General features: G+C 32.8%; 2 protein-coding genes across 2 annotated transcripts; one reads left to right on the forward strand and one right to left on the reverse strand.

The window, feature by feature from the left end:
* The first annotated feature begins 10,499 nt into the window (after window positions 1-10,499).
* LOC132281269 (glutamate receptor 3.5-like) lies at window positions 10,500-13,262 on the forward strand. Its single transcript, XM_059782987.1, has 4 exons — window positions 10,500-11,162; window positions 11,484-11,793; window positions 12,327-12,730; window positions 12,960-13,262. Exons 1-4 carry the CDS (start codon window positions 10,632-10,634, stop codon window positions 13,260-13,262), a joined length of 1,548 nt encoding a protein of 515 aa, XP_059638970.1. The 5' UTR covers window positions 10,500-10,631.
* Window positions 13,263-15,762: 2,500 nt separating this feature from the next.
* LOC132281276 (uncharacterized) lies at window positions 15,763-16,934 on the reverse strand. Its single transcript, XM_059782995.1, has 4 exons — window positions 16,599-16,934; window positions 16,446-16,504; window positions 16,043-16,404; window positions 15,763-15,926 (listed from the first exon to the last, which is right to left on the reverse strand). The coding sequence occupies exons 1-4, from the start codon at window positions 16,932-16,934 to the stop codon at window positions 15,763-15,765; spliced, it is 921 nt and encodes a 306-aa protein (XP_059638978.1).
* Between the last annotated feature and the right edge of the window lie 8,146 nt (window positions 16,935-25,080).

The following is a 25,080-nucleotide window of genomic DNA, read 5'->3' on the forward strand; positions in this document are numbered from 1 at the left end:
TTTTAACGAAAACCGTCAATTATTATATTTAATGAAAAAGAAAAATAAATTAAATTACCATCCTCCGAATGGCTATATATACCCATGCTATCTTCTCCATGGTTGCATACAAGCCCTCCTCCTTTCCACAGCTCAACCATTTTTTAACTTCCAACTGCATTTGATCCCTTTGAGCTTTCTTTTGTTCCAAAGTTCATAAGGAGTCTTATTAACCTAAATTATAATTATTTTTGAAAAATATGTGAGGTGTAATATTTGACCAAACTTAAGAATGTGTTACTGAAATTAACTCAAAATAATAATAATAATAATAATAAAATGGGACAGAGTTGGTAATGAGTTTGCTACTGTCACAATTAAATGATGAACATTAATTTCTCTTATAAAATTACACTTACGAAATGATTGTTTTGATTGGTTAGACAGGAAATATACTGGTGGGGTTATCCCAATTGGTTTTTTTTTTTCAGAATATTCTGAATCCATTTCTCAGCTGAATATACCATATAATGGTAATTTTAATTTTTCAAATTAAATGAAGCGAGACCCAATCTTTATTTGGCTAATTTCCACGTGTGGAGCGACTTTTGAAGCCATGTGGAATAAGTCTTATGCATGCTTGGACCATAGGCCGAAATTTCCCCCCACACCTCTTTCTAACAGTGTTTTATACATGCATATAAATATATTATATTTAGGAATAACGGTATCCATCCAGCATAGATTATGAGTTTAAAGCCAATAATGACTTTCCTACCACTCATCTCCAACTTGAATATTGCTACTTTCAGACCCACCTGTTTGTTTTTTCATGTCTTCATCTCCTTCCTTCTTTTTCTTTCTCATGGATTCATTGCTGAAGCTGACAAAGTAACTATACAAATCGGTGCCATCATTGATGTTGATTCTCGTATCGGCAAAGAACAAAAGATGGCCATGAAAATAGTACTTCACAACTTCAACAAGAAGTCCGAACTTCACAAGGTCTCTCTTCATTTTCGAAATTCTGGCAGTGACCCCATCCGATAAACTCAAGCTGGTTAGTAATTAGTTATTTTCTTTGCCTTTTCTGAAATTTTCTCTGTTAAATCAAGTCATCGTACAAGAACATATGCCTAGATTTATATATATGTAGTTATGTACATATGTTTGGAATGGTATATATATGCCCCTAATTCTACTCAAGTCAAATAAGTAGCTTCATGAATATGTAGACTCACATGAAAGTATATATCTAATTAATATAATTTCTTAGTTAAATTTATTTATTCGTTTCAAGAAGCAGTTCCCTAGTATATAATTGTATGTAACAAGGGAGTATATTATTTAGATTAATGTTTATGGGGTTTCTGAATGTTTGCTACAGCTGAAAAGCTGATTAAGGAGAAACAAGTCCAAGTGATTATGGGCATGGAGACATGGGAGGAATCCGCTTTAGTGGCAGACATTGGATCCCGAGCTTGAGTCCCAGTTCTTTCATTTGTAACCGCTCCATTTACACCAGCATTGGTGCGGCTTGGATGGCCTTTCTTGGTGCAAATGGTTACAGATGGCTCCGAACAAATTGTTGGGATTTATATGCCCTGGCATAGCAAATTCCTGTTTGGATTAATTGACATATGTTCCTGATGTTTCTGAAATATTTATGTTTTATACAATTGGTGAATTCAATATATTATATTTCGATTCACTATGAAATTGATAGTGTCCATGTAATTACAAGAAATATTTATGTATATGTATGTGATGGCAATCAATGCATGATATATAAATAGTAATTATAAATTGTTCATAGTCGGTAATTATGGATGGACTCATAATTAATTAAGACTTGAACTGGATCCGCGTTAGGTTGAGATATATTGCGAGAGCCGTCGTATGCAATTACTCCCTATCACCGTCATGGCATTTGACTCTTAAGCATGAGAAAAGTATAGACTCTTTTATTAATTAATAATTACTTTGATTTGTTCGGCGGATTCTTCGGGATCCTTAGACCGATACTTCGGGTAGTTATGTAATTAATAGTTAGAGGGTTATATTTTCAATATTTGCATCATTGCTACTTGTATTTATTTTGTATTGATTATGGTTGATCACAAAGTAAATTCGAAGGCCTTCGTATGATTTTAGACAAAATGATTTATTATATATTTATTTATTAAATTATTATTTTTGTCAAACAAATGTTTTATTGTGATCAAGCCAGAAATAATCAAAGGTACCAAAATAAATATATTAATTAAGTAGTCGGATTGATGGCTATATTTATCCGATAACTAATTATGCATAGAGGAGTCAAAGTGCAATATTGACTTAGAGGTTATTTATTATTTAATTGGAGTTCAATTAATTTCTTTTAGTGGAGTAGAAATTAATTTATGAATTAATTGAATTGGGTCCATGGACCGGGCCAATTATTAATTCATTGTAGCCAATAAAATAATAGGCCCAATGGATTCTCACTCATAGCCCAACTTGATATTGGAATCATATTAGATTTGAGACATATGAATTAGAAATGGAGAAGGATTTGTTGTTTCCTTTTCTTTATTTTTATGTTGCCTATAAATATACATGGTCTATGTATATTTTAGGGAGTGATTTTTAATGAGAAGGAAAAAGGAATTTATTTTCTCTCTCTAGAAAATTAGGGTGTATATTCTCATCTAATGGAGGCTCCCACAAGACTAGTTTTCCAAGGTCATTCATGGAGGCTTATGAGTGATTCCTAAAGGCAAGACCATTACCAAGAAGATGGAGATAGAGATCTATGGAAAAGGTGTCTAGCAAAAGGGATCTACAATAAGTGAGAACATTCACTTTAGAGGAGAGATCTAAGGTTTACTCAAACCTTGATGTAAGTATTCAATCTTTTAATTGAATGGTACATCATGTTTTATTTTTGCATAAAACTTGTCTCTATGTAATGAATCAAGATCTATGAATTAAAATCCCTCGAAAAGTTTTTAAAATTAGCACGTTTCCCAATAGTGGTATCAGAGCATGGTTTGATTCATTACTAGAGATCATGATTTTATGAAAATCATCATTCATGGATCCAAAATTATATTCATATATATTTTTTGATGTATGTTGATGTATGATTTAATATGTTTATATATATTGATACATAATGATGTATGAATAATTGTGAATGAATGATGATGTATGGTTGGGCCATGGATGAAGCTTATAGGTTAAATTAATGTAATTTTATCTTTGGATGAATGTAATTAAGGCTTTGATTTAGCCGTTTGAAAGTTCAATGATGTAATTTAATTTTTTCCATTGTATTTCAAATTGTAAATATTTTTAAAGCCATGTAATCTTCGTCAAAGGATGCTATGAAGCTTCAAGAAGGTCCAAAAGGGTTAAATTATGCTTCAGTAATTTTCTGGAATTTTTTCGAATTTTTTGGAATTTTTCTGGAATTTTTTGAGGCTTAATTTAATTTTCTAGGAATTTTTTTGATTTTTCTGAAATTTTTCGGCGTTTTTCCGGTGGCCGGAGCATCGCCGGCGGCGAGAAGAGGCGTCGAAAAAGGCTGGGATCAGATGTGGTGCAGGTGGGGTGAGCCTGGCGCGTGAGGAACACGCGCCAGGAGGAGACATATGCTGGCGCGTGCATTGCACGCGCCAGCTAAGGTGGTATGGCCTCCACGCGCGTGCAGGCGAGTGGGGGCGCGTCCCACGCGCCCCACGCGCGTGCCAGCGCGTGGGGGCGCGTGGCTTCACCTGCAGCATGCCCCAGGCGCGTGTAAGCGCGTGTGGGGCCCTCCAGTCGTGTTCCAAGCAGTGTTTTGCTTCTCCTAGCGCGTATCAACCTCCTGCGGGTGTTTGCAAGCTGATGGAAGATCCTCGCGCAATACTTAGAGCAATTAAATGTTAAAAGCTGAATCCATTGGCCATTTAATTTGCTTTATCTGTCGTTTATTGTTGTATGTGATGCATGAAATAATTAATTGCTAATTATTATTGTTCATGCATTGGATCCATGATATTTATTTAAATGGCTTGATTTATATTAATCAAATTATGAAAATTAATTGGATTAGATTACTAATTAATTTGAGGGCACCTATTGGGAAACGCAAAATTATTTTTTTGTAAATTATTTTTAAAGTGTGCTTCAAATTAAATATTAGTGAATCGTTTAAAGTCCAAATATTTTCTAAATTTAATGGGATTAAAATCAAGACGTTTTGCATGCATTATATCATGTAAATGAATAAAATGAAAACCCTAATTATGAATGATTAAAAATTGAGTGGGAGCGGGAATTTTTATACATTGCCCCATGGCCTTTGTTATTAACACCATTGTAATTAGATCTTCAAAAATAAGGCCCCACGCATGATTTGAAGAGTCTTAATATTACAAGAATGGTTGTCTCATGAAAATACAAATATTAAATGTTCATTGTAATTAGATCTTTAAAAATAAGGCCCTACGCATGATTTAAAGAGTCTAGATTATAATGACAACATATTTAATGTTTAATTTTTCGTTAGAGTTTTAATAATGTTATACACTCAATCTAAAATCAATAGTGTTAGCTTCCCAACGAAGTGGTCTATACTAGGTGATTTTAGAAAGGCTAAATTAAATCGGGAATCATTTCATATGATAGACAAGGCATTGTCTTAAGAGATATGGAAATGATGGGATTTGCCCGCCAATAGCAATAATGAACTTCGCCAACCGAATAAGTTATTGGCGTATTGGTTATTCGATTTTTCATGCAGTGGTTAAGGGACCCACATATTATTATTTTAATGGAAGTGCTCACCTAATAGTAAATGAATCTCAACAATAGTAATAATGAACTCCTCCAACAGGATAAGTTATTGACATATTGATTGGTTGATTTATTATGCTACAGAGTTGAGGGACCCGCATTAATTAAAAGGGATTGTTCATCAATAATGATAATGATCTCTTGTTCGATTGAGATTTATTATATTATGTGGTTAACAAACTCATTTTAATTTTAAATATGCATGACAGAATTAATAATTCACCTTGCATGTTGTATGAATGCATTTATATTCAGATGAATTATGTTTAATCCATTTTATCTGCTTGCTTACATATTCTATGATATTGGACCTTATTTATAATGACTGAAAAATGAACTTAGATATTTTATTCACAACGTAAGGGTACAAAATGTGTTTATTACTCCTATACCTATCTCTTTTACTTTGAGATACCAAATTTGACATTAATGCTTTTAATAAATTAGATAAGGCAAATGATATGACTTGGTGCAATATTCTAGAGTTTAGCTCGAATATACTCCAAAGCTAACATTTGTATTATTTTATTTTCTTCAAGCATCATATTAAATGTCAATGAGATATTTTGGTGAGATTAGATAGAGCATATGCCTAAGTACTGTGTCAAATTTAAATACATCAAGATAGCCTCATGAACTCCAATTTGAAATCAAATTTTGGAAAATGATTGTTTATTATTTAAAATTAGCCGGAGATCAATAGGGCTGACTTGGGTGGTAAGTTTCAAGTTGACATGATTATTGTCTTGTTACCAAACTCGTTCGATTCTGTTATAGTGAACTAAATAAGAAATCAGTTTGAGTTCACACTCGCTGATATTCTTATAGAATTGGTAACAGATGAAGGGATAATCAAGAGTATGGGCGTTCCTATCAATCTAACCTAGTCTATACCATCTTCTTCTAGGCCCAAGTGGATGGGCAAAGCAAAGAAGAAGGATGATAATAGGACTAGGCTAGTACAAAACATAGGTATCTAAAAGGTTAAAGGGAATAAGGCAGTGTATGTTGAGGGCGAATGAAACTGTTTCTTTTGCCGTTAACTAAAACACTAAAGGACAAACTGTCTAAGTAATGACGTGGCATAGGAAAATATATATTTAATCATTGAGCCATGTTATGTGGTTGTATCTATTAATTCCTGATGGATAGATTCTGGAGCCACTAAACATGTTTACAATTTATTGTGAGGATTTCAAGAATCCAGAAGCCTTGATGATATGGATATATATTTATCTTTTAACATGATGCCAAGGTTGTAGTTAAGTCAGTGGGAGTATTACATCTGAAATTAGAGAGTATGAGGATATTAGTATTAGAGAACTATCTTTATGCACAGAAGTGAAACGCAATCTCATTCTTATTTCACTTTTGGCTTATAAAAACTAGATCGTTATTTTGTAAAACTGGTTTTATAAAATTGAATAGATATGTGATTGCTTCTGGTGTATTGAAAGATGGTTAATATACTATAATCACAAGCTCTTAAGATTTGCAGGATGTAGAAACTAATGTTGCATCTTCTAGATTGAATGTTAAGAGAAAATTTGTTATTCCTGACTCATTGTATTTTTGGTGTCTATTTTTGGGTTGTAATCAATCAAAATGAGATTTAAAGATTGGTTAAAGAAGGTTTATTACCTAGTGAGGCAGAGGAGCCTAAACCAAACTTGTGAATCTTGTTTTGAAGGATAGATAACTCTAAGGGCTTAATCAGCCAAATGAAATAGACATAAAGAACAATTGGAGTCGGTACACACGTACACGTGTAGTCTTATGAACATCCAATCAAGATTACTTACGTTTTGGATAAATTTACCTGTTGCGACACAAGTCTTATACTTTTGGTATATTCCGAGAGGGTTAAGACTGATGTGGAGCACAGATTAGGTAAACTTATCAAGACACTTCGATCTGATCGAGTATTTGAGAATTTCTTGGGATAGTGCAAAGACTATATGGTCAATGAGGGTGTTGTGTACCAGTTTTCCGCAATTGACGCTAAATTAATTTAGGTGTCAAATAGGAATAACAGAATTCCACTTAACATGGTTAGATCTATGATCAGTAATGCCACATTATCTCTTTCATTTAAGAGTTTAGCGTTAATGACATCGATGCGCATTATGAACTGCATTCCATCTTAGTCTGTCTCAAGGATACCGTTGAGCTGTGTTTTTGACTAAATATTAGTTTGAATCATATGCACATATGGGGTAGTCTTGCACACGTGCGTTTGATATGGACAAGTAAGTTGGAATCAGATCATAGGCATGCTAGTTTTGATAGCTACTCTAAATGTCACTAGGATGGATTATTTTATGATCTCAAAGATAAAAGTTGATTGTTTTCACTCACTGTTTATCTATAGGAGAATCATATTATGAATCACATACCTAGTAGCATAATGTTAGAGAATTTGGTATGAGTACCAGATGTACCACATGTGAACACACTTATTATAGAGATTGAGAATAATATATGAATTCTCTATTGATGCGTTAGCATCATCTACTACACAGATTCTTGCATCGGTACATTGATGTAGTGGGAGGATTATCATCCAATTCGACAGAATCATGTTTTTAGGTGAGACCATTATGGACATCCCTGTTAAACATGAGTTGGACCCAGTAAGCTACACGGAAGCGTGAACCGATGTGGATACAGATCGTTTTGGTGAGTTACTATGAAATCAGAGTTGGAATCTATGTATTCTAATAAATTCTGGGATCTTGTAGAACTTTCTAGTAGGGTGATTCCTATGGAAGGCAAGTTAATCTACAAAAAGATACCAGAAGATTTCTTAGTGAATAAATCATGAGTGTACAAGGGAATGTCATTATTTTTCTTAATTCTATATATTGATGACATCCTACTCATTTATAATGACGTGGAAGTTTTGTCATCAATTAAAAGGTAGTTGTTCAATTACTTTTAAATGAAGGATTTTCAAGATGTAAGCTATATTCCTAGGATCAAGCTTTTGCAAGATCAGGTTAAAAGGAAAATAGGCTTATCTTAATAATCCTACATTGATAAAGTTTTGACCAGGTTTGGTATGGATAACTCAAAGAATGAGTTCTTGCTTTATTGATATGGATCGCTCTCTCTAGTAAGTAGTTTTTCAAGACTAGCAGAGGAGATTGAGCAAATGAGACTGGAACAATATGTTTCGGCATATGAGAGTCTCATATATGCCATGGTCTATACCAAACAGGACATCCGCTACATAGTAGGGATAGTCAGTAGAGATCAGTCCAATACTGGACTTGACAACTGGTCTATTGTGAAAAATATCATTAAGTACCTAAGGAGAATCAATGATATCATACTCATTTATGGATGTGATGATATGGTCCTAGTCAGGTATGCTAGTTCTGATTTTCAATCAGAAGTAGATACTATGAGGTTCATGACTTAGTGTATGTTCACTTAATGGAAGGGAAATCAGTTGGTAGATTGTCAAGCAGATTTCAACTGTTGACTCAAACCTGCAGGTGGAATATATTGCAGCCTTAAAGGTGGCAATATAAGCCTATTGGTTTGATCTCACTGATTTAGAGGTTGTGGAGCATACTAGCCTGCCTATCGAGCTATATTGCGACAATAGTGCAGAAGTAGTCCAAACCAATGACCCAAGGTTCCATAGATGAACAAAATACACTGATAGGAAGTATCATGTTCTACATGATATTATCCGGCAAGAAAATGTACTTGTAGCTAGAACATTGCATTGGAACACAACTTTGTTGATCCATTATCAAAGGTGTCATTGATCAATAATTTTGATCATCATCTGGATAACATTGGAGTTAGGTGCAATTTGAATTGGCTATGAGGGCAAGTGGGAGCTGTTGGGATTTATATGCCCTAGCATAGCAAATTCCTGTTTGGATTAATTGACATATGTTCCTGACGTTTCTGAAATATTTATGTTTTATACAATTGGTGAATTCAATGTATTATATTTCGATTCACTATGAAATTGATAGTGTCCATGTAATTACAAGAAATATTTATGTATATGTATGTGATGGCAATCAATGCATGATATATAAATAGTAATTATAAATTGTTCATAGTCGGTAATTATGGATGGACTCATAATTAATTAAGACTTGAACTGGATCCGCGTTAGGTTGAGATATATTGCGAGAGCCGTCGTATGCAATTACTCCCTATCACCGTCATGGCATTTGACTCTTAAGCATGAGAAAAGTATAGACTCTTTTATTAATTAATAATTACTTTGATTTGTTCGGCGGATTCTTCGGGATCCTTAGACCGATACTTCGGGTAGTTATGTAATTAATAGTTAGAGGGTTATATTTTCAATATTTGCATCATTGCTACTTGTATTTATTTTGTATTGATTATGGTTGATCACAAAGTAAATTCGAAGGCCTTCGTATGATTTTAGACAAAATGATTTATTATATATTTATTTATTAAATTATTATTTTTGTCAAACAAATGTTTTATTGTGATCAAGCCAGAAATAATCAAAGGTACCAAAATAAATATATTAATTAAGTAGTCAGATTGATGGCTATATTTATCCGATAACTAATTATGCATAGAGGAGTCAAAGTGCAATATTGACTTAGAGGTTATTTATTATTTAATTGGAGTTCAATTAATTTCTTTTAGTGGAGTAGAAATTAATTTATGAATTAATTGAATTGGGTCCATGGACCGGGCCAATTATTAATTCATTGTAGCCAATAAAATAATAGGCCCAATGGATTCTCACTCATAGCCCAACTTGATATTGGAATCATATTAGATTTGAGATATATGAATTAGAGATGGAGAAGGATTTGTTGTTTCCTTTTCTTTATTTTTATGTTGCCTATAAATATACATGGTCTATGTATATTTTAGGGAGTGATTTTTAATGAGAAGGAAAAAGGAATTTATTTTCTCTCTCTAGAAAATTAGGGTTTATATTCTCATCTAATGGAGGCTCCCACAAGCCTAGTTTTCCAAGGTCATTCATGAAGGCTTATGAGTGATTCCTAAAGGCAAGACCATTACCAAGAAGATGGAGATAAAGATCTATGGAAAAGGTGTCTAGCAAAAGGGATCTACAATAAGTGAGAACATTCACTTTAGAGGAGAGATATAAGGTTTACTCAAACCTTGATGTAAGTATTCAATCTTTTAATTGAATGGTACATCATGTTTTATTTTTGTATAAAACTTGTCTCTATGTAATGAATCAAGATCTATGAATTAAAATCCCTTGAAAAGTTTTTAAAACTAGCACGTTTCCCAACACAAATTAATTGCATTGCAGCTATTTTTCAATCCTTCAATTGGCGAAGTGTTGTAGCTATCTATGAAGAAGACATCCATGGAAGTGATTCCAGGAAGCTAACCCTGTTATCCAAGGCCCTTAAAAATGTTGGCTCGGATATAGACTATCATCTGGTGCTTCCACCATTTTCTGATCTATCAAATCCTCAGCAGTCCATAAATAAGGAGCTGTCTAAGTTAGAAAACACCACAAAATCTAGGGTGTTTATTTTTCTACAGTCATCATTACTGCTAACAAATCTTTTGTTCAGTGAAGCGAAGAAGATGAGCTTTATGCGAATAGACTCGGTGTGGATAATTGCAGACACCACCAGAAGCCTTCTGAATTCTGTCAGCCCTCCTGTTGTCTCTGCCATGGAACGTACTCTTGGAATCAACCCCTACTATCTGAAAATAGCAGTTCTTTCAAACACTTTCATGAGCAGTTTCAGCAAAATTTCCAATTAGATTATCCTGAGGAAGATAACACTGAGCCTGGAATTCATGCGCTACGAGCTTGTGATAGCATTATGACTATTACACAGGCGATAGTGAAATCAGCTGGTAAAATGAATTCCTCAAAAATGTTGGAAAGTATTTTATCAAGCAACTTCACAGGTTTAAGTGGAGAATTGCGATTTGAAGAGGGAAGACTTTCAAGCTACCAAAAATTTAGTATAGTGAACATTGGCAATCAGGAAAACAATAACCTTGGCTTTTGGTCATCAGAGTTGGGGTTCTCAGATAGCCCTAGTACCATGAAAAAATTGGCTGGTTTCGCGGAGGTGTTAAGGCCTGGGGACCCAAAGCGAATCCTGAGAGAAGGGGTGATACTAGCTGATCTTTATGCAAGACCAATGAATATTGCAGTTCCTGGTATAGTCTCTTTTAAGGAATTCCTTAGCCCAGATAAGAAGAGGTTTACTGGTTTTTGTATCAGTGTTTATGAGGAGGTGAAAAAGATTTTGGAGGACGATCATATTTATAGTCTACCGTCTACTACAGAATTTCACCAGTACAATGGAAGCTACAATGATTTGGTTGAATCGGTTCATAACGAGGTAATCACACATCACCTGATCTCTTGATCATTTTCAAACATCTGTCAATTTAATTAATTAGTTAGCCATTTAGTTTCAAGTTTAGTACGAGTTACACCTTTATTAGTTCTAACCTGACCATCCAAATGTGACTTTGTTGGGGTGATGAGAAATCCTTATTTGATTTTGAATGTATTACAACGTATCTGGATGAAAGATCATATATATATATATATATATATATTTTTAATATTCTCAATTCAAATTTTTTTCCTGCTCTTCCAACTATATATATGTTGCTGATATGTGGGTTTTCTACTTGTCGATAAAATTTGATGGAAGACTTTTGATGCTGCTGTTGGTGACATAACGATAACAACTGAGCGTTGGGACCAAGTGGAATTTACAGTACCTTTTATCGAGTCAGGTTTGCTTATAGTAGTTCCAGTGAAGCCAAGAACTTCAAAAGCATGGTTGTTTCTGAAGCCTTTCACCATGAAAATGTGGGTGGCGACGGGGGCAATCTTCTTCTACACAATGTTCATAGTTTGGTTCTTGGAGCAACGTTCCAATCCAGAATTTAGTGGCCCATGGAAGGAACAACTTGGCAATGTGCTTTGGTTCACCTTCTCTACTCTGTTCTTTGCTCACAGTAAGTATATTATCAAGTTAAACAGCAATCACAGAATTAACAGTACCATTTTATTTATGCTTAGATTTGGAGGCAAGCTAAGTTTTTAATTTTTTTTTACTTTCCCAAAAAAAAAAAAAAAAAGTTTTTAACTTTTTTTTCAATTTAGGTAAATTCTCTCACACACCCTTAAATGCTCACTAGGAGGCTTTTTGGAGGCAGGGTTATGAGGAACTATTTGTAATAAATGCTTTCCTTTGTATTTTTTTCTTTAGATATTTTAAATTAAAATGGACACATGTCATTATTTTATAATATTTCACATCAGTAGTGAGAAGTATTATTATTATTTAATAATTAAGAACATAAATATCCAATAGCATGCCCCAATTTGGAGAGATTTCAAATAAAATAGACTTCATGATGCTTCCATTAGCCCAATTAGGAGGTAAATACTTATAAATATAATTGCATATACGCAAAAAAAATGAAATCCCAATAATTTTCTACTTACATGGATATATACGAATAAAATTTTATTTTTGATTTTGAAGGGGAGAAGATTAAAAGCAACTATACTCGAACCGTGATCGTGGTGTGGCTTTTTGTGGTGTTGATCTTAATAGAAAGCTACGCTGCGAGCCTCACTTCAATGCTCACCTTCTCAAGACTCCAGTCACCTGTGAGAGATATCGAGTGGATAAAGACAACAAATGCAATAGTGGGGTGCGATGGTGCTGCATTTGTTAGGAAGTACTTGGAGGATGATGAGCTTTCTGAACCAGGTAACATCATCGACATCGGCAGCGAAAGCGAGTTCCAGACTGCATTCAAGAATGGCAGGATTCAAGCAGCAGTTCTTGAAGTTCCTCATGCCAAAGTTTTTGTCAACAAACACTGCAAGCCGTACGCGTATGGCGATGGATCATTCACCAGAAGATTTGGAGGATTAGGCTTCGTGAGTAGTAGTGAATGGAACTCTTTCCACTCATTTCATTCTCTAATATCTCCAAGTTATTTGCTACACCAAAAAAAACAAAACATACTTCAGACAATTTTTTATTTTTTCAGCTATACTACATATATATATATATATATATATATATATATATATATATATCACAATTCCGTTAATACATTTGGGATAACTGATTGTAATTAAATTATTGTTCATGCTTTCTGTGCAGGTCTTTCAAAAAGGTTCTACATTAGCTGCTAATGTTTCTAGAGCCATTCTTAAACTATCAGAAAATGGAAAGATAAAAGAATTAGAGAAACAGTTGTTTACTCCCTCCTCGGAGTGTTTGAAGTCCCAAACTATCGAAGAAAATGATAGCTTGACCATTGAGGACTTCTTAGGCCTCTATGTAATCTATGCAGCCACTTCCACCATTTGCTTTCTACTATATTTATTGAAAAGGAAAATGGGGAAAATTGGGCCAACTCCAGAGAGCGCTCCAACTTCTGGTGGTCAGATTCAAATGACTTAAGCACCTAATTTATATTGGTCAAGTAGAAAGAAAAAAAAAAAAAACAACTTGCGATTTCTTTTGTATATAAATGAATATAAATGGTTCTTCTTTCATTTATAATGATCACTTTCTATAATTAATTGCTGAAATTTAACCCATGGAACGAACTCTTGGTCTTATGTTATTTTCATTTAAATAATCTTGCGGACTTATTTAATTTATGAGTTTCAATCTGCATTCTTGGAGACTTAGTCCAACAAGTTTTTTTTTTTAATACTTCTTTTAAGGAAAATTAGATTTTGCTGATCAATTAAAATTTAAAAATTTTACTTTACAATGAAGGAAGTAACCAAACTTAAAAATTAATTGTCATTGCTCATGAGGACCAATTGAGGGTAATTTGATCAACTAAAAAATAAAAGATTTGAGATATGAGTCCATTTAATTTAGGGAATTGATTTATAAATTTAGTTTTATATACTGTTATGTTGTAAATGAAACAACGCGAGAGAAAATTCACAATTTTTCATGGCATCAGGTGCACTTTTCTCATAAATCTTTTCAGAGTTTTCTCTCTCTAGCTCATTCCAATCTTTTTTAATTCTTCCATCAATACTGTTGAGAATGATTATCCTCCATATTTTCTTACGTCATTCTGATAATTCAAGTAATGTTCTTGTGTCCAATTAGCTTGGTAGTGATAATTATATCCTGGCACAGTCCAATGTTAAGTGGGGTGTCATGGTGATACTACCTCCGTCCCAAAAATAATGTCATAGTTCGGGAACCGTGTCAGTTCAATTTGTGAGAGTATGATTTCCTAAAAGTTACACTTTTTATGGGGACGGAGGGAGTATAAATTTGTCAGGTAATATGTACTTGGGGATGTGTATCAATTTAAACCGGAAAATATGCTCAACGTCAACAGGAAAGATGAGTACTTTCAACAATTGAAGTATTTTTGCAGTATTTCTTGAAGTTATTTTTGTTCTGTAACATCAAAGCACCTCAATCTCACAAACACACCCAAAATAAAATTATAAAATAATAATAATAATAAAACATAAATCTAAATATTACACTCAGGTTCCGTTTATTTCGATATAAAATATTCTTTTTGAAAAATATTAGTATTTTTTTTTCAGGTAAAATATTATTTTATTTTTACTTTGTCGGTGTTTAACAAAGATTTACGTCGAGGTTGAGATCGAGTCCATCGGGTGTGACATGTAAAATAATTTATCAAAAATTTAAGGATAAATTATTTTTGTTAAATTTTAATATTTTTTTTTTCGTAAATATTTTACGACAATCAAATACCACAAGAAAATATATATATATATATATATATATATATATATATATATATATATATATTTTACGTTCAAACAAACGGAGACTTAATATATATATATATATATATTTTACGTTCAAACAAACGGAGACTTAAAATTATAAAGTGATGGAAAAATTTACTGTGTGCCAATCAAGGAAAGTACACAGAAAGTGAACGAAGGCAAGTTCCATCTGTACGTCACTTCTTTATTATTACTGGGCGCAGGTGGCTATGGTTGGTTAAACTCCCATACTATGTTACCCGGACTCGGGTACGGGTGTCGGACACGGGTACGTGTCTAGAGGTCGGATCCACCAATCTATTCAATTATAGGACACGGGGACACGGAATAAAAGTGTCCAAAATTCGGACACGGGTACTTGGACACGGCATACAAAATATTAAAAAATGAAAAATCATATTAGTGATAGTTTGATAGATTTAATCATATAGGCAACTACGTATGGCATAAGGGGCAGCAACAAACAAGATAACTTAGATAAGTAAGAGATGATGTTAATTCACAATTGTTAAATAACTAAATAAGTACCTTATTGAATTGAGTCAATTGACTGAATTCTCACACTTGTACGACATAGATTCGGATTTCAGCCTTCACTCTTCAGTCACACAGCATACAAATACAACACCACAGGTCCACAGTCAGACTCTGCACTTCAAAAGTTTGCACCTGAAAAGGCTGAAATATTATTTGAAATTTATGTTGTATTGACATTAACATATTGTTATGAACTATTGAACTTATGAAAAAATAGAAAAAAATAAACAAATACAAAATTGTTGAGTAGAACTGTATAAAGATTAAAGACAGAGATGTTAGAAACTTAGGATTCTTAGGACTTTAGAGTTTAGAATTTCATAATGAACTCAAAGACTTTAAACTTTAAACCATAAGGTCCATAATTATAATTTATATCATTCATATCATAAAGTCATACACTAACAGATTACCAATAGGCAATAGCAACAATACCAACTGCTAAGTGCCACCAACTACCAAGTAAGCAAGTACCAGCAACTAAACAAGGTAACAACTTACAAGGCAACATTCCAAAAATTTAAAACAAAAGGCAAAAGTTATATCATAATTCATATAAAGAGATAAACATAAGAAAAACAAAAGCCAAAAGGTAGATATAGTTCATCTTTTGCCTCATTTCTTCAATCCATCATTCCTTGTTGGAATTCTTCAGTTGCTTCACTCCCTAAGGTAGTACTCTCTTCAAACTCTTCATCAAATGTCATAAGCTCTAACTCAGGCTCATTGATGGAAAGCTCCACAAGTTCCCCAAGAGTATTACCATCAATATCAAACTTATCACCACCTATTAAACAAAATAAATTAATAGTGATGTAAAAAAAAACTAAAAATGTAGTAAAAGAATATCTATGAAAGTCCTGTTGGAGATATTTAAATTTAAAAGTAAGTTAATGAACTTACACAAGTCCCAATACTTTGTTGGCCCTTCCTTGTATTCTTTCTTTTTTCTTGACAAGAGACGGAGGTTGCAATGTACAAAGACCAAATCCTCAGCTCTACTTGTAGTCAATCTGTTTCTTTTGATGCTTTGAATAAGAGAATATGTACTCCAATTTCTTTCGCAACAAGATGATGATGCGGGCTGTGAAAGCAACTTGAATGCTAAAGTTTGTAACATTGGTGTTGAAGCACCATGATTAGCCCACCATGAAATTGGTTCCTCATACAATTTTGCATCAATAACATGAGGCTCATTAAAGTAACCAGATCCACTTGAAAAAGCTCCATATTCGATATAAACTTTTCGAAGATCATCTTGATTGCTAAACAATCGTTTCAAACATTTGCTTCTATTTAAAGAGACCTCTTAATCTTCATGTGGTGAGAGCCGTGGAACTCCATCACTTCCACCTCCAATCCAAGCTTCAGTATAGTATTTAGGAACCAATGAATGAGCCATACAATGCAGTGGATTGTTGCTTTTATTCCATCGTGTCTCCAAAATATTGTGAATGACATCAAAGAAATTAGATTGGCCAGTGAGCAGATCTTGTTTTTCATGTCCAAATATTCTAGATTTAACTTTCTCAATCATTGTGTCCCACATATCATAAATCAAATGGAGAACAGGAGCATTAGTGTCTGCTAACCTTAGAAATTCAACAATAGGCTCAGTAAAATCCAAGAGATATTCCAAATCAGCCCACCAACTATCACTCACAATGGAAATTTTAACTTCCCTAGCCTTGATTCCAATTGCTGATTTTCCATCCCATTTTAGATGCATTCTCCAACTTGGATCCATCACCATCTTCTCAAGTGCATCCTTCACTTCCCTCATGCATTTTGCCATAATAATGCTTGATGCAAATCTTGTTTCCGCTACTCTTAGCAAACCCAATTCCGAGTAATTGTTGAAAATTGAAAGTACCATGCCATGGTTAACAATGAAATTTCTTATATTTTGTACACTACTCACCAAATCAGCAATCCATTTACATTCAGCAAATTGAGGTGAATTTTCAGATGGTTCACAAATACTTTTTAAAGCTAAATTTAGGCAATGCACAACACATGGAGTCCAAAATATGTAAGGATATATACCTTCAATTATGGCCGCAGCAGCTTTGAAGTTACTTCCATTATCAGGAATCACTTGAACAACATTTTGTGAACCTACTTCTTAGATCACGGGTTTGAACAGATTTGCTACATAATCAGCATCCTTTATGTTGCCACTTGCATCAACTGCCTTTAAGAACATTGCACCACCTACTGATGCAGCCATTATGCTTATCAGTGGCCTTCGTTGTCTATCCGACCACCCATCAGAACAAAGGGACATGGCTTTCTTTTTCCAAGTATCTTTTATCGGTTGGAGCTTACGATTCACATGTGCTTTCTCTTGGGCTAGCAATGTTGTTCGTAATCTATCGAATGTTGGAGGAGTATAGCCAGACAACTTGCTGTTGGCTAATATGAGTGAATATTTTCTGAAGTGAGGGCACCTTGCCAAGTTGAAGGACAAACCAGACGCATAGAACATGCGAGCAGCTTGCTTATCTGCCACATCTCTTTGTGCTACATTAAATGCATTTTCCAGCACTCCTGGAGCTAATGCCCTTCTTTTTTTGCATTGCAACAAATCTGATCCTTCAGGCAAGGACAAATAATCTTCCTTCTTTCTCACATTCAATTCTTCTTGAGCTTTTTTGCTTTCAGAATGGCCATGTTCCTTCTTTAATGCTTGAAATACATCATTATTGATAGACTTGCAAGCTTCAACCCCTTGATTAGTAATCTTCAATAAATGACCCTTCACTTTTGAATAGGATCCAGTAACCTTTTTGTTGCAGTAATTGCAAGACCAGGTTCTGTTTCCACCTCCACGTACTGGTAGGCTAAGAACCTTTACATGATTCCATAATGGTTTTTCATCAAATTCTGACCCCAGAGCTTTTGATGGTCGCAGGTTTGTCTTTCATTTCCCTTTGATAGATTGTTGAGATGGAGAGAACATTGTATCCTAACTCTAAAGCACAAGTGTATATATAAATGCATGATATATTTAATGAACATAATCAAACTTAAAAGAATAAATTATCAAAAAAAATTCTCAAAACTTAAAAGAATAAATTTATTCCAGTATCAGTTGTATCAATTAATTCAATTGTATAATCAATGAATGCATAAAGGAAATAGTACGTACGGTTACTATATTCTTGGCAGAGACAATTGATTCTAACTGGCGCCTTCCCAAGTTACTAAAAGGTGGCTTTCGGTTTTCTGACTTCTGGCAGACAATTGATTCTGACTTCTTCCTCTTCTTTTCTGTCTTACTAATTCTGCCATGAGAGAGAGAGAGAGAGAAAATTTATATATACCTATTGTTATAAATTATAATGAACATAATAAAATTTAAAAGAATAAAATTATCAAAAAATATTCTGAAAACTTAAAAGAATTAAAATTATTTATTGGAGGTGCATAAAATAAGATTATACAAGTATGGGTTGATACAGTTGTATAATCATACGAAGAGAGAAAGGGAGAGAAGATATATATACCTATTCAAGGGTTGTTTGTGTTGCAGTCTTGGAGATCAGAGATGGAGCAACATGGCGCAGGTGCAAGAAGAACAGGGAGTGAAGATGAAAATGGCGCAGGTGCAGGAAGAAGAGACAGAGAAGATGAAAATGGCGCAGGTGGCGTGTAAGAACGGTGCATTGCTTTGAGCCACAAAACGCCACAGTAGCATTTAATGACTGACTAAGCCATCACCCCCAGCCTTTTGATTGATATAAAATCTAATATTATATATTAAGTTAAAAATTTTATACTTCTTGCTTACTGTAAGGGCATGTGTTTTGGAGGCGTGGTATTTCCAAGGCTGACATAAGAACTTAAAAATTAAAAAATTTTCGTACCTGTTGAAACTGTGATAATGTGAAGTCAAAATTAATGTATAGAATTAGTAACATTAATTTAATAATTAATATTTTAATTCTTTACCTATAAATAATGTAAGCTATTCTTAATTAATGTGAAGTCAAAATTAATGTATAGAATTGGCAACATTAATTTAATAATAAATATTTTAATTCTTTACCTATAGATAATGTAAGCTATTCTAAATTAAATGATGATGTGAAGTCACAAAATTAGTGTATAAAATTAGCAACAGTACTTTAGTAAAAAATATTTTATTTCTTTACCTATAATGTAAGCAATTATTCTCATAAGTTCAATTTTTATATACTTATCTATTCATTACTATAGTCTCAATAGTAAAATAATGATTATTATAGTCTCGTGAGTTCAATTATTATACAGTTATCAATTGATCAGTGATCACTATAGTCTCGTTAGTTAACTTTTAATTCCATGTGTTTAATTATATAGTTATATAGGATCACTATATTAGTATAGCCTCCTTAATTCAATGTGTTTGATTGTATTGTTATATATAAATAATTATACTAGTGTGTGATTTTTAATTCCATGTCTTTAATTATATAGTCATATAGGATTACTATACTATTTTAGCCTCCTTAATTCAATGTGTTTAACCATATAGTTATATATGGATCACTAAACTAGTGTGAGATTTTTAATTCCATGTGTTTAATTATATAGTTATATAGGATCACTATACTAGTATAGTCTCCTTAATTTCATCTATTTAATTATATAGTCGTGTAGGATTACTATACTATTATAGCCTCCTTAATTCAATGTGTTTAATTAGGACAAATATAATTCAATGTGTTGAATTATATAGTTAAATGTTTAAATATAAGCTTCCTTTTTTTTTTAAGTTAAATACTTAATTTTATTCTAATATTTTTGTAAATAAAATAAATAATTTAATGTGTAATTATTTATATAATTATCTTACTAATAATTGGGTATGTGAGATTTAAATAGAAAAAAAACTTAAGTAATATAGATTAATTTTTTTTTTTTTTTTTTTTTTTTTTTTTTTTTTTTAGGATATTTACACCCTTAAACATGATTAATGAGTAATAAGAAAATTGTATAGTAATAAGTGAGTGTGTAAGCTACCAAGCTTTAAATATGGGATAAAAAGTTAATTAATTTAAAAATAATGTATATAATATTTTTTAGAATATTTATAAACCTCAAATATGATTAGTAATTAATGTGAAATTAGTTTACTCTCAATATTTTTTATATGGAAGTTATATAAAAAAGGCATAAGTATCTATTTACCTTTTTTAATGGATTTGTGAGATTTAATTATGGAAAAAACCTTTTATTGTTTTAGACAATATTAGTTTTAGATTTCTTAATTCAATGTGTTTAATTAGGACAAATATAATTCAATGTGTTTAATTACTAAGTGTAACCTTCTTAATTCCATGTGTTGAATTATATAGTTAAATGTTTAAATATAAGTTTTTTTTTTTAGTTAAATACTTAATTTTATTCTAATGTTTTTGTAAATAAAATAAATAATTTAATGTGTAATTATTTATATAATTATCTTACTAATAATTGGGTATGTGAGATTTAAATAGAAAAGAAACTTAAGTAATATAAATTTAATTTTTTTTTTTGTAGGATATTTATACCCTTAAACATGATTAATGAGTAATAACAAAATTATATAGTAATAAGTGAGTATGTCAGCTACCGAGCTTTAAATATGAGATAAAAAGTTCATTAATTTAAATATAATGTATATAATATTTTTTAGAATATTTATAAACCTCAAACATGATTAGTAATTAATATGAAATTAGTTTGCTTTCAATATTTTTTATATGGAAGTTATATAAAAAAGGCATAAGTATTTATTTACCTTTTTTAATGGATTTATGAGATTTAATTATGGAAAAAAATCTTTTATTATTTTAGACAATATTATTTGTCCACTTTAAAAAGTCAAAGCAAATAAGTCTTTATCTTTTGATCATTGTCATTTATATTTTTTAAAAACAAGAATTAATATTAATAAATAAATATACATGTAAAGTTATAAACTATTGTGTATTTTATTGTAACAGATTTGTATATATTTTGTTATATTGATGATGGTAAAATAATGTACAAAGCCCAATGCCCAAAAATAACCTTGTCTAAATTATTATTTTAATGGACAAAAAGTGGCCCATAGTGTTTCCTGGGCGATATCAGAGTGTTTCTGACTGGCAATATAAACTCGAAAAAAACAGAGAGGGAAAAATAAAAAATAAAATAAAATAAAACTGAAGAAAATATTTTCTATGAATACAAAAATACATAATTGTTTTAACTTATAAACGAAGAGTAAAAAATATGTTTTTTTTTTTGGAAGGTAAATGTATTTTATTAAAAGAAAGAATTTACAGCAGGCCAAAGCCTCAACCAATGGGCCAACCCATAAATTAAACAGCCCATAAGGCCTTACAGATGGATCAAGACGTATTCAGTCTAGGGTTTCCTAAATTGAAGAAGTCTAAGCCAAAGTCTCAAAGATCATCCGATTCCAAGCGGCGACGCAGTAGCCGCACCGTGGTATCAGTCTAGAGGCTCTACCGGCGGCCGTATGAAGGAATCAGGCAGATCCCACGTGAGTATCATTCTCCTAACACAACCAGAGTCTTTAACCACCATAGATGATAGTCTCTGCCTTATCAATAATAAATAAGGTTATTCTTGTTAAAAACCCCCCACACACACATATATATATACACACACACATATATACACACACAGAGAAGAGGGAAGAAAGAAAAGAACACTATCTTTTGGAGGGGCAAAAACGCAACACACATGAGAGAAGAAAGAAAAGAACAGTCAGATTGTTTTTAGGGGCAAAAACACAACGCAACGCAACAAATGGTTTAATTATAAGGTTAAAATTGTAAATTTACACCTATTTAATTAGGTTAAAATGGTTAACATAATTGTGGTGAGTGGGTTACAGCTGGTAACCCACTAACCACAATTTTTATTATTATTATTATTATATATACTACTACCATATATATATATATATATACACACGTTTCTCAATGACAGGCAGTGTCGGTCGAAATTTGTTTACGCGTTAGAACGTGAAAAAGACGCGCCAAATAGGGTAACTTTCTATGCAAAACCAACGCGTGAAGAACCCTCGTCTTCTCCAAAACGTCTTTCTTGAAAATCGCAGCGAAACCAGTGAAACCAGTAATTTCCGACCACTGAAACCAAGGTTTTCTTCAACGGCCGTGTCCAATCTTGACCGTACAAGGTCGGACGCATATCCCGAGTCCGTGTCCGCGTTGTGTCGTGTCGATACGGACACCCTCGCCGGAAAGGACGAGTCCAGGTAACACAGCTCCCATATGTAACTTATTCCTTAACTGGTATCAACACGCGCATTAAATGTGTGCCATCACCACTACCCGTGCAGAGGCATGCTACTATCGATCTATCAGGGGGTCAAGTAAGAGGACCATCAGTTAAGGGGGAAATCGGCTCTCGCCACTATGGTACTTGCCCAAATAAGAGATAGTATAAATAAGAGTAATAAATAGCCTATAAATACAGGGCACTTGACACTTCTAAGACACAAAGAAAGACAATTGATGCTTTACCAAAATCTTTTGTCTCGTCCAACTCTTAAAAGTTATCAAATTCAATTTTGAAGATTTGAAGAAAGCTAAACAGTTCATGATCGAACTCTTTGTAACCCTTGCATTCGAATTTATTTATTTATTTTTTTATAATTGGTACCTCCGCTGAGAAACATTCGTTATGGTACAATATTAAGGAAATTTAATCTGAAAAACATTCATTGTGGTGCAATAGAGAACTATACATCTTTCTGAAATTGATAGAATCAAATATTTTTGGACAGGATCTTTGTATTTACAACATAGCTAGGTGTTTATTTAATAAATTTTAATATAATTTGGTGCTGAGATCCGAGTCCATGCAGGATCTCTTGAATGTGCAATATTATTCAAGAATCGCGTGAGTAAAAGTATCTTTTTCCAAACACTTTATTGGATGTTGCCTTCTAGAAGTACTTCATGGTGGTGCCGCAGATTGTTCAACAAGTGAACGATGAATAGTAATAAACAAATGGTAGAAATGGCAATGTAGAAGATGCATAGACCCCAGAAGTTCTGGAGGCTCAAGCTACTTCCCTTCTCCTTGGCAGTTTGAAAGTTTGAACAATCCCAGGAGGTAGGGAAGTACTCATCTTCCAATTTTTTCAAACTGCCATCCTCCATTAGTGTTAGAATGGCTTTAGAAACATTGGCGGCTATCGGAGAACCCTTTTGGAAGACCTGCGCATAGAGCAAGAGAAAATCTAACATTAACTTAGTTTGCATATGTAATTAATGGTAGATAAACAGGTTTATATATATATCATTTTTATTTGGGTAAATTATAAGTACGTGGTTATATAGCTATTGTTTATGGATTAGTGGTGAAGAAATTTAGTTGGTGTTCAAGAAAGTAAAGGGATTCAAAATATATAGTGTTTGTTTTACTAATTACTATTGCTTTTTTTTTTAAAAAAAAAAAAAAAAAAAAAAAAAGGAAATAAAAGAAGAAAGAAGATTATTTGAAGCCGCCACTCACAAAGCCAAGTCCTCCGAATTTATATGTTGGTCCTGTGATCGTAAATAGATCGCAATATTGCTTGACAATAGCTTCTGCATAAGGGACTTCAAGAAATGCCGCTGAGATACTGCCATCATTGAAAGATTCCAGGTAATGGGATTTGGTGGCAATGTCGTCCCTGATGTTCTCCCTTTTGAAATGAAGTACATTCGCCAAGTAGTCTTTTACAACGCTATTGCCATAGCAGCCAACTACGGCATTGTCCATAATGAGTGAGTCCACATTTGGACTAAGTCTTGAGATGGTAAGCATTGAAGAGAAATTGGCAGTGTAGCTTTGTGTTACGATCAACACCACAAAAAGCCATACCACCACCACCACCACCACTCGAGTATAGTTGTGTCGAATTCCTTCCCCTGCAAAATTTATTCATTTTATTCCCTAGCTATATCAAAATTTGTAACATATATGAAGACTATGAATACTATATCAAACCAATTTACAAATAATTAGATGGTTGAACCACACTAATATATGTTTAATGAAATGTTTTGTACTTACTGTGAGCAGAGAAAAGTGATGAAAAGGTGAACCAAAGAACGTTGCCGAGTTGGTCCTTCCATGAGCCACAGAATTCTGGATTGGAGCAATGCTCCAATAACCAAACTATAAATATTGTGTATATCAAAATGGCCGCAGTCGCTATCCACAATTCCGTAGTGAAAGGGGTCAAAAACATCCATGCATTGGAAGTTTGGGGCTTCACTGGAGCCACCACTGACATACCTGGCGCAGTAAATAGTGCACTAAATTCCACAACTTCCCACCATCTACCAAGCAGCGTTATATCACCCATGGTAGCATCGAAAGTCTTTAATAAAAAACAAAAATTTCACAATTGGGTATTTGTTAGAAATAAATAATTGGATGGAGAAAATGACATTCAAGAATATTCAATTATAATAATAATATTTTTTTTTCCCTGACCACCGTGTGCTCATAATATACGAATCATTTAAGTGTTAAAATAAAATATTGGTGGTGACCTTAGCAACGTTCTATTTATTTATTTTGGATGATTGGAAAAATAGTATAATTTCTGAAAAAAAAAAAAGAAAAAAAAGAAAATTAGATTAGTTATATAGCAAATAAAGTTTATAAAATGACAAAAAGTCCAATTTATAATAGAAAATTATAGACATATTTGAATTGCTAAACAAAAATTTGGTTTGCATATAAAATTTTGAATAGAAATTGCAATTGCAAAATTTTATTATGTATGCCTTGACACTAAATTGTGAAAAAATTCAAAATTTTTGAAAGTAGAAAACGATATTGTTTGAGTTGTATAATCAATAATAAAGAGAAATCATATGACTTTTTTTTCAAAAGAAATGTTCTCTTGACGGGATTATTATGTAATCCAAGACTTGATG

This window comes from Cornus florida, unplaced genomic scaffold (assembly GCF_030987335.1).
Source record: "Cornus florida cultivar Cherokee Brave unplaced genomic scaffold, ASM3098733v1 CherokeeBrave_3.0.0_Hap2_Chr01, whole genome shotgun sequence".
NCBI lineage: Eukaryota > Viridiplantae > Streptophyta > Magnoliopsida > Cornales > Cornaceae > Cornus > Cornus florida.